Below are 10,288 nucleotides of genomic sequence, written 5' to 3'. Positions count from 1 at the left end.
TACAGTACCGTGCTGTTAGGAGACCAAAACAAAAACTTGGCGGAATCTTCCCTGCACTGTAATGTAATGATTGCTGCAAACTCTAGGACGTTCAGCTTCTGTTGGCGGAGGGTCTGATTCGCTGCCGATGACATCAGTTGGCGATGTGAAGTAGGCAGTTCCGTTGTCTCTCCTCCCCAGGACCAGGCGAGCGTCTGCGCTATAAAAGCGGACGAGCCTCGCCTCCCAGGCTCACTCCCTCCCTGTCTAGTGCCGAGTACGGACAGAGAGGCTGAGGATGGCGACCATAGACGTGGACCCAGAAGCTTCGTGTAGCAAATTAAGCCCATCGCCATCAAACACAAGCCTGACTCACCGATTCCTCGACAATAAGTTCTATTTACTAGTGGTTATTGGGGAAATTGTTACAGAAGACCATCTGAGATGTGCCATTTCAGATATAGAGCGAGGTAAGGGGCTTGCCAGCAGCGTTAACTGATATTATAATGCGGAGCATTAGGGATAAACGCAGGGGAAATTGTTTAGTAACAAAGAAGTGTAATATTGCAACATAAAAAAATCACATCTCAATGATTTGCAGGCTAGCTGGTCTTGCTTTGGGAATTTTAGCCTGTACTGTATTTGCGACTTAGAGATAACCTTGAAGAAACCAATAAGATGCACAGCACCGATGCATTTAAGGGGCGCCGTTTTATATTATGGATAATATATATATATATACTTTCTAGCTGAACGATATCACACCCCTCCCTGTCTACCCCACATTAAATCTGTTGGCGCTGCGGATCTAACAGTTACCATTAAAGGCAATTCCGGAAATCTGCATCGTTGGCTTGTTTTTTTTGTTAAGCGTACTTATTTGAGCAGATAAAATTGTTACCAGTGCACAATGTTTATTTAATAGTTACTACTAAAATATCGTCCCAAACATAGAGACAAATTTGATCGAATAGTAAATTAAATCCACTTGTATTTGCTTTTATTTCTTCATTGCATGTAGATCTTTTGCCAAAGCAGCTAAACGACAAAAATGGTATTGAATCAGCACAGTTCACCAGAATGTATAACAATGTATCCACCAGGCTTGTACGATGGGCAGCAGAAACCTTTTTTTTTGTAATTGCTGCAAACTTAGGCAGATGTTCACATTTGTTTCTTTAAAATATGTTGTATTTGATATTTCGCATCAATGCGTTCGTTGCTTTTCTTTGAGTGGGGACATCGAGGCGCTGCGCGAGTTTAGTGAATCTAAAGGCGTTGTCCTTCCCACCCGATCTGTAAAAGCGATTGAATCTCAAATTGAAACTGTATGGAAGAGGTATCAGAATTCCATTCAATCAATTTCAAATGCAGGTTTCTGTACCCAAGGAAGAAATGCACCAAAAAAAAAACAGGGGAGTTTAATGATTGGGGGGGGGGGAAGTGTTGAATAAAAGAAAAAATAAAGAATAATAATGATAAGAAATGTGATTTGCAATCCCTGGTGCTGCCTTGTTCTCATTCATTTAGCCGGTACCGGCTCGTGGGCGTGGCACGCTGTCCGCACTGCGGTCTCTACGGAAGCTGTAAACGAGCATTCAGACAAAGGGAGGGACACTGGGCTCGACTGAACCTGCGAGGCGCCTGCTGGGAATTGTAGTTCTATAACTTTCATGAGGCCACAAAATGTTCTTAAAGCTCCAGCACCTTTTAAATTAATGTACGCAACTTAAGAATTTAAAGCGTTTGATTTAACCGTGATTTGTAGCAGACATAAAAGTCAAGGGTGTGTTAAAGGGGGGGGGGGGGGGGAGGGAGGTTGTATGAGCTCCAGAATTTTTCTGTTCCTTTTAATAGAGATGGAGGTGCATTTTTTTCTGTTCATTTAGAGATCGACACAGGAGAAATTCCACATAAATTAGATTGTTCTGGAAAAATGGAACCGTTGCCAAGCATAATACGTGTTCACAAGATTCGACCTCTGCGATTGGGATGAATTAGTGTGACAGGAGTAGTAACAGTATAATTTGCAAATATTGTGAGTGTAAAAAGATTTAGATTTTATACTGAAAAATTACAGCAATCCCAGAAACAAAGCTTGCATTGCAAACAGGATTGTGAATCAATTCAGATGCAAAGCTATATAAATTAGTTTACAGATTATTGCAGCTTTGTTTTAACCTTAAACATTGTCTAGGTATAATTTAATGGGAGAATGGACAGCAAATTATATTTCCAAGAATACATCCTTCACCCCTCCCCACTGTTGAATTGAACATAGTGGCATAATTCAATTTTTATTATATATATTAATAATTATTGCTGTGTTTACATTTTCCCCAGCCACACCTTTCTTTGGCCCGCTTCCATATTTACATTTCTTTAGGCTTCTGGACTCCATGTCTCCTTGTTCATTCAGATGGGTGGGGCAACTAGAGCAGCAGATTTCTCCATAGTCACTGGTTGCTACTACGTGCTCAGTCAACAGGGGACATGCCTGCTCAAAGGTTGGGATTAGTTTTAATTTCTCCTCCTTTTCCCCTCTGCCACCAATTGAGAGTAGAAAGCTCCAGCTAGTGGCTTGACAAAGAATATTTGTGGCTGTCAAGAATGTGGAGTCAACAGCAGTATTCTTGAAACCAGAGAACAAGGGAAGCATGTACTTTACAGTATTAACTGTAAGTGTATGCTTGCGATCGTGAATAAAATGAGTGACAGTGAGACATGATTCCCATCAATCTTCAGACAAAGCAAGTTGAAGCTGGAGACGATGTATTACAAAGAGCAATTCACAAAAGAAAAATGTAATCAATAGGGCTAATTATTTTTTAAACTTATTTGTATGATTGTATTAGTTTTAAATAAGCTTTTGTTTAATTATAGTGCTTTCCATCTGTAACAGGAAACAGGTGTTATGATATCCATACCTTGTGAATATTTGCTTATCATATTTCCCTAATTTTCATAAATGCAGTATAAAAATATAGATTTTTAATCAATGGAATAGAAATATTTTCAGTGTACAGTAATGTATTGTCTCTTCCTGCTTGTCCTCCATTTCCACAATGTCAGCATCACTGACTCCTCCCAATCCTGCAGTCATGATTTAAAGTGTGGTCAATTGAAGATGGCCAAAAGAACATATTTTGTACCTCCTAAATAAACATCATGCTGCAAAATAATACATATTTAGGAAATTGTGTTGAAGAATATAAGAGATAAATTAAATTCCTACTAATTACAATATTTCATACAAAAATAAATATAACTCAAAGCTTTCTTGTCCACCTTTTTGTAATCTGGCAACATCATTATTATCGGATTGGGTATGTTAGTGTGGTGGCCATGTTTCTGGACTAATGATCCCACCATGACAATTTGAGAATTTGAATTCATTTTTTAAAAAAATCTGAAAATAAAAAAAGCTAATATCAATAAAAATGACCATGAAGCTGTCAGATAGTCGTAAAAACCCAGCTGGTTCACTGATGTCCTTTAGTGAAGGAAAGCTGCTGTCCTTACCTGGCCTGGCCTATATGTGACTCCAGTTCCACACCAACGTGGTTGACTCTTAACTGCTTCTGAAGTGGCCTAGCAAGCCATTCGATTGTATCAAACCTAGGGATGACCAATAAATGCCAGCCATGCCAGCCTTGCCAGCAGTGCTCACATCCGAGAATGAATTTTAAAAAAATGTAATTTCTTGATGTTTTCCAGTATATTCTACATTTTCAATGAACATGGCATTTCAACAGGTATATAAATAGCTCTTGTGACATATGGATATATATTTGCCACTCAAGCATATGGGATTAAAATGCATAGGTGAAATGAAGTGATGAGAGCCAGTTGTAGCTGTTAGATAGGGGGAGATACACGCTGAGAAAGAAGCAGGTACCATCTTCGGGGAAGTATTGTGAGCCAGCTGATAAGGGCAGTCAAACAAAAATTCACGGCAATAACCTAGCAGATACTAGCTTTGGTCCCAAAGTACTGCCTTTTGAGGTGACTCATCCTTTTCATTGCAGTGATTAGAGCTAAGAATTGGATTGATGCCTTGACATTAAACTAATCAGACACAATGTCCTATTACTGCTTTTATGGCTCTCAAGTAGAAACAAATGTATCTGAGTTTGGCACAGGCAACTTTAACTGTAAATAAATACAAGAGTAGATTAACTCCATGGTTTGGATTTTATTGGCTTGGGACCAATTCAGCAATTTAATGTTTGGCTGTGGGAGCCAGTCAAAAATTTTGGATAGCACAAAAATAACCGTGATTTGTTCACCTCATAGGGCGAGAGGCACTATTGTGTGCACTATTCCTTTTGCACTGCTTGATCGAATGGGAACATTCTCCCCTGTTTCCTTAAAGAGCAATCACACACACAAAAAATTGGACAGATTGAGGACCTAAATGAATATTTTCAGGAATTTCATCAAGACTTGAATGAGATGGGTTAAACTCAGAGTATTAAGAAACTTCAGTTATTTAATTGCAAGAAGTAGATGTAATGGGAATTGTGCAGCATTTCTGAACATTGGCTGCTTTGTTACTCACTATAGAATTGTTTACTCTGGTCCATGAGGGCAGATGGGATAGTAAGAGTACTGGCTTGTTATGATGCTTGGAAGCTATCTTTGCACCCCCAGTCAAGGACAGTGGCATCTTTTTGTTCCAATTGAATTACTGTGAAAATGCCTGGAGTCTCAACACTTCTCAACAATTCCTTTAGGTCCAGGGGCTGAGGACTGTATAGTATCATTGATCAGTGGTATTTATTGCAAATAAGTAGGAAATTTCACTTCTGGAATCAAAATAAATTTATTTTGAAGAAATGTGCCACCTGATGATGTGTCAGTGGTGTAACAAAAATACTTGCAACTGGTCACTGAGCCCACATGTGTATGTGCCAACAATGTAGGCTTGCTTTATCTGCCCCTCCCACACAGCTCAGTTTCTCACCCACATGTTCAATGAATGATCATGAATGCATGTGAGATAATCGCTGCATTGTTGATACCACGCCATATTTAATCAATATTAAATGAGGTTTGATATTGAACTGGATATAATCTTCTCACTGAAATGATATGCGCTAAGTATTTTTACCCCTTTTATTCTGCATTCTCCTGAAGGCACTGATTTATGTTGAAGTATGGATCAATGGGGTTAGTATCTCAGCCAAGTGCTCATTCTCCATGTGTAAAGCAAGACAGGCAGTTTCACCAGGCTGTTTGGTCTTGTGGGGCATTTGAACCAAGCTCAATCCTTTCTTGATCTGATGTCTACACACATGCATTCACTAGCATGGTAATTGGCTAGTGGTCAGGTGTAGAAACCCTGTCTGATTTTTCTCCCCCTAGAGCAGGAAGACTGAGACCAGCAGTAGCACTCCGACTAATGTTGTGTCTCTGAGATCATCTAACTCACCACATACTGAAGATTAAACTTAGGACTTTCCTGATCTGTATGGCTCAGTACTGGACAGTGCCCATTGAATGTAAATGAATTATTTTTGAGTTATCTCAATGCAGTGTATTATGACATAATTTTTTCATGTTTTTGGGCAGTCACAGGGAAATATAGTTTTCTTCGGACTCTATATGATCCCATTGCAACAAGCTAATCCCTTTAAGTCTGGCACCTGAGGGTTACCAGCTTGTTACCATCATTTCAAGAATATAATCTATTATAGAGACAAGGCAATGCGAGTGCTCTTTATTATGGATTCTAGTACATGCCAGATATAATCCCATGTTGCTGCTTTTCTTTCCAGGTATCCGTTCCTGGGACACAGACTTGATAGCCTGCAACTTAGACCAGGAACTCAAGCTCTTTGTATCACGCCATTCAGCTAGATTTTCAGCAGATGTTAGAGGTAAGGCTTGTTGCAAAAGCAACCAGAATTGTAAGTAGTAATTGTTTGTGAAACACTAGACTTTAAAAATAAGGCAGGTTATCTTGGATTGTTTAATATAACCATGAGGTTGGACAGATAAATCCTTCACATTATTTACTAGTTCATTTGATACAGTAGGAAAATCAAAATTAATTTAGTTTTTTCAAAAATGCACTAACCTCTTATAATACCAATAGCATTTAAATATGTTTATAGCAAATACTCAAAGAATATTCAGAGATATTAGATTGCATGACCCAATAACCCATGCCCACCAAGACTGTGAATTATATAAATCTTCTGTAGGACTGTAATGCTATTCATTTTTCACCAATTCCTCTGGGTTTAGTTCCATATGACAAGTATTTTGATTGAGCAACAAACAAATTAATGATTTAGAAATTATTTATTTTTAATCAGTTATAACTGGTTTCTTGGAGAATCATGTAGCACATGATGCAAATAACGGTATGTGGATTCAATTTGGTTTTACATAATGGGGCTGAAATTCCACGGGGGTGCCACTGGTCTCCCATTGTAACTCTGCCAGAAACAGCCATTTCCATCATTTCCCTGGGAGTTCTGCTGGATTTATGGTGGAAGACCATGGAATTTCAGGATCAAGATGTCCACAGCCTGCAAGTACTGAATAACACTCATTGACTATCATGGTAAGTGGGGCTACTGGGGGTATGTTCAGTTCCATTTGCCAGCTGTAGTAGGCACTGCTCTAGTTTGTGAAACCAAGTATTAAATGAAAAAGCAAATGAATAAAAGTGACTTTTAAAATGCTGTCAGTGGCTTGCAACATCTTTATGGTGTAAACAGGCTATGAGGATGACAAGTGGCACAACTAGCCCCAAACTTGTGCCTTATGCAATCATGGAATGTTTTTTGTACTCCATGGTCACCCACTTATTTTGTGACAGTTGTGATATAATGTAATTTATGAAATATGTCTGCAGGAGAAAAAATAATCCACATCCTTCCAGTTTAGTAGCATCTCCCACAGGAAAGATTTGCTATGTTGATGAATTAGTCTCTAAAATCATGCATTTAATAGTATGGTATTATTTATATTAAAGGATGAATGATTATGATTTGCCTGAATCCTCTTCTGAATAGCTAAAAGCCTTTTTTATATTTTCCTGTGATGAATATAACATGAACATGGTGGCCAAAAAAACCCCACACAGCAGTTCCCTTAATGGCTTACGGGCTGAAAACACTGCTCGGTGTACCATTAAGCTAAACAGACCTGAAGGTCCCAGGGTTGATGCCTGGCTGGCAGTGTGTACCAGGAAAACAGTTAGGTTATTACAACTGGTTTCAACATCCTTGTGATACGTAGGGGAAAATGAGCTAGGATTGCCATTTCCCATTGCTATCTAGTGATTCTGGCTGGAAAATTCACATGTGTGGGCATCTGGTGAGAACAGAACGACTGTGACACCTCCCATGGTGAAAAACCAGCCAACACTCACTTTCTACTAATATAACAACAGATTTCATTTATATCGCACCTTTAACATAGAAAGATGTCCCAAGGCATTTCACACTGTAATCAGAAAAAGGCTCACATGCAAAGAATGGCTGTTTAAGCAAGGTACCAAAGGGTGACCACTGCCTGTGGAGCAAGACTGACTACCTTGAGGAAAAGTGTATAGAAAAAATCGAGGGATAAAACCTACACTAGCTCATAAAGTAGAGATGCTAGTGTCAGACAAAGGTGAATTCAGTTAAAGTTGTATGTAGAACAAGGTTTGTAGAAGTTATCTGATGTATATTATTGAACTTTCTCAACCAGGTCAATACTGAGAAATTTAAAATCTTTCTAATTCATTTTTTCCCCACATTTGTGAGTTTTTATGGAGATTGGGGTCTATTATGGAAAGCAGACATATATTTGAATCAAAAATAGAAAAGCATGTCCGTAGGGGCAGCTTCCTAGACAGATTACCTCATTGAATGGATTCCAGATCACCAGTGAAACAAAACTTCAAAGACATTGGCCTTAGAGTAGCAGAGAAATGAATCCTTGGACGCATGGCCATCTAGGACACCTTAGACTAAATCAATATCAAACTGTCGTTTTTATTAAAAAAAAGTAGAGAATTATGTCCTTGACAGTTGCTCTTTTCTATCTACTGACATAAGAAACACTCAAAATGTGGCGGCATGCAAATTATTTGCAGGATGCCAGCAAAATGGTATTGCTTTAGCAGTAGAATAGACAGAATTGTCTTGCTACAAAATTGCACCATTTTCTTCAAGAAATGAGTACGTTCAAACCATCCAACTATAGGCAAAATTGGATATTTTCCCAGTTAATGTGCAATTTGGCTTGATATGGATTTGCAATTTCATTTAGATCTCAACCCTAGTTTCTTAGAAATCTGTTTACCTTTTTTTACTGTGATAAATAGTACTTATAGATTATAAAGTATTTATAAAAAGCAGGAGCTGATAAAGGCTATGGACAAACTATAAAATAGATAAACATCGAGATTAGATTATCCTTTAGCTCCTGGTTTTGTCAGGTCACAAAACTCCCAAGACCAGCCTGTTCCTGGGCCTTGTGCCCTGTTCAGCCAATTACTATGAGGCATGATATAGTGACCCAATACTGATGCTCCCTTGTCTTTCACCTTCTATCATGAAGAGGTGCCTGGTCTTCACTCAGCATCACCCTGCAGGGATTGGGAATTCATTGACATGTGGGAAAAGAAACCAGCATCCCACTGCTCAATGGTGCAGCTTGTTACCACAACAGTAATGGCGCCTATTGAAATTGATACTTTTTCAAGGTTTATGCCCTTGTTCTGCTGTTCCGTTATAAATCAATATATTCCTTCCGTTTTAAAAAAAAATATTTGAGATCAGTGAAGATTCATTTAATTTGACACTATCACATTATATTAGCTAACATCACAGTGTTCAGTTCCATTCGCAACCCCTCAGATAATGAAGCAGTCCGTGCCCGCATGCAGCAAGACCTGGACAACATCCAGACTTGGGCTGATAAGTGGCAAGTAACATTCATGCCAGACAAGTGCCAGGCAATGACCATCTCCAACAAGAGAGATCCTAACCACCTCCCCTTGACATTCAACAGCATTGCCATCACCAAATCCCCCACCATCAACATCCTGGGGGTCACCATTGACCAGAAACTTAACTGGACCAGCTACATAAATACTGTGGCTGCAAGAGCAGGTCAGAGGCTGGGTATTCTGCGGCGAGTAACTCCCCAAAGCCTTTCCACCATCTACAAGGCACAAGTCAGGAGTGTGATGGAATACTCTCCACTTGCCTGGATGAGTGGACATGAATCGAGTTGACCTGCATTAGTAGTAACACTGATGTGCCTGAGTGATATCCAAGTTGAACCTGCCAGGATAGTAGAGTTCTGCTCTGTGCCTTTCTATAGGAGGGTCTATGTAAAGCATGGGTATCACTGTCTCTAATTTAATTCAGTTTCAATAAGAAATGATCAGAAGGAAATATATCAGTATCGTGTCTGCAAAGAGCACTGAACTGACACTCATTTCCTGGAGCTGGTCAATTAAAAACGGGTTTGACAAATAAAAAAAGGGTTCTGAGCGTGTAGACTCACATTAAGTATTCTTGTCAGATTCCGTCATTACATTCATCGTCCTTGGGCTTCCATATTGGGCAATTTCATGATGATCCAGACTTCTTATTTACATTTTACGCTGTTGTAAATCTTCAGTCTTCTGGCTGGTTTTATTGCTTTTTCCTAAGCTTCTCCAGACTCTGTTTATATTACTTTCTTCAGCCTTCTCTCTTGTTATTTATTGTATGTTTTAACTTGACTAATCCTGCAAAACATTATTTCATGTTCCAAACTGACAATTTATTATGAAGGAGCACTCTCCCAGTCCAATGATAGTAATGTACAAAAAGCACATTTTCCAGGAATTAATCTTTATTTCCTCCAAGATTTTATTCAACATAACAAATTTTGGTATAAGACAGTCTTATTATTGTTATTTACTGCCGTAAATTACAAAGCAGATTTTGGTTTAGTGTTACTAAAATACATATGGACTTAAACTTTAATGGACATTTAGGAGTCATGGTTTTCCTGTGTTCTAAATTTTCTTAAAAATGAGAAGGGGGTAAAATCATTAATAGCCAACTGAGATCACTATTAATGATTGATGTTATAGAGGTAGAATTAAACATACAAAAAAAACTAGATTAATAAGTAAGTTTGGAAAAAAAGCTATATTTAATGTTGATGTTCAAATGCTACTGAAGCTTTTCAAGGATTAAGGGTGCAGTCACCCAGAAAGTGCTTTCTTAAGGATTTTAAATACAGTATTAAGCAAAGCCACTTACCAACTGTACACACTTATAGCCATTTGTTATTGAAAATGCTG

At 38.5% G+C, this 10,288-nt stretch overlaps 1 protein-coding gene across 1 annotated transcript in view; it reads left to right on the top strand.

Annotated features, from left to right (window-relative positions):
- The first annotated feature begins 252 nt into the window (after nt 1-252).
- Nucleotides 253-10,288, top strand: part of map1b (microtubule-associated protein 1B) — a 100,770-nt gene continuing 90,734 nt past the window's right edge. The window contains exons 1-2 of the mRNA XM_067982750.1: nt 253-449; nt 5,760-5,861. Coding sequence (XP_067838851.1) covers nt 278-449; nt 5,760-5,861 — 274 coding nt within the window. The 5' untranslated portion in view covers nt 253-277. The remainder of the gene's footprint in view (nt 450-5,759; nt 5,862-10,288) is intronic.

The sequence above is a fragment of the Heptranchias perlo genome, chromosome 4 (genome assembly GCF_035084215.1).
Source record: "Heptranchias perlo isolate sHepPer1 chromosome 4, sHepPer1.hap1, whole genome shotgun sequence".
Taxonomy (NCBI): Eukaryota; Metazoa; Chordata; class Chondrichthyes; order Hexanchiformes; family Hexanchidae; genus Heptranchias; species Heptranchias perlo.
Note: the sequence above shows the minus strand (reverse complement) of the source record. Positions and strands in the feature narration are given on the sequence as shown.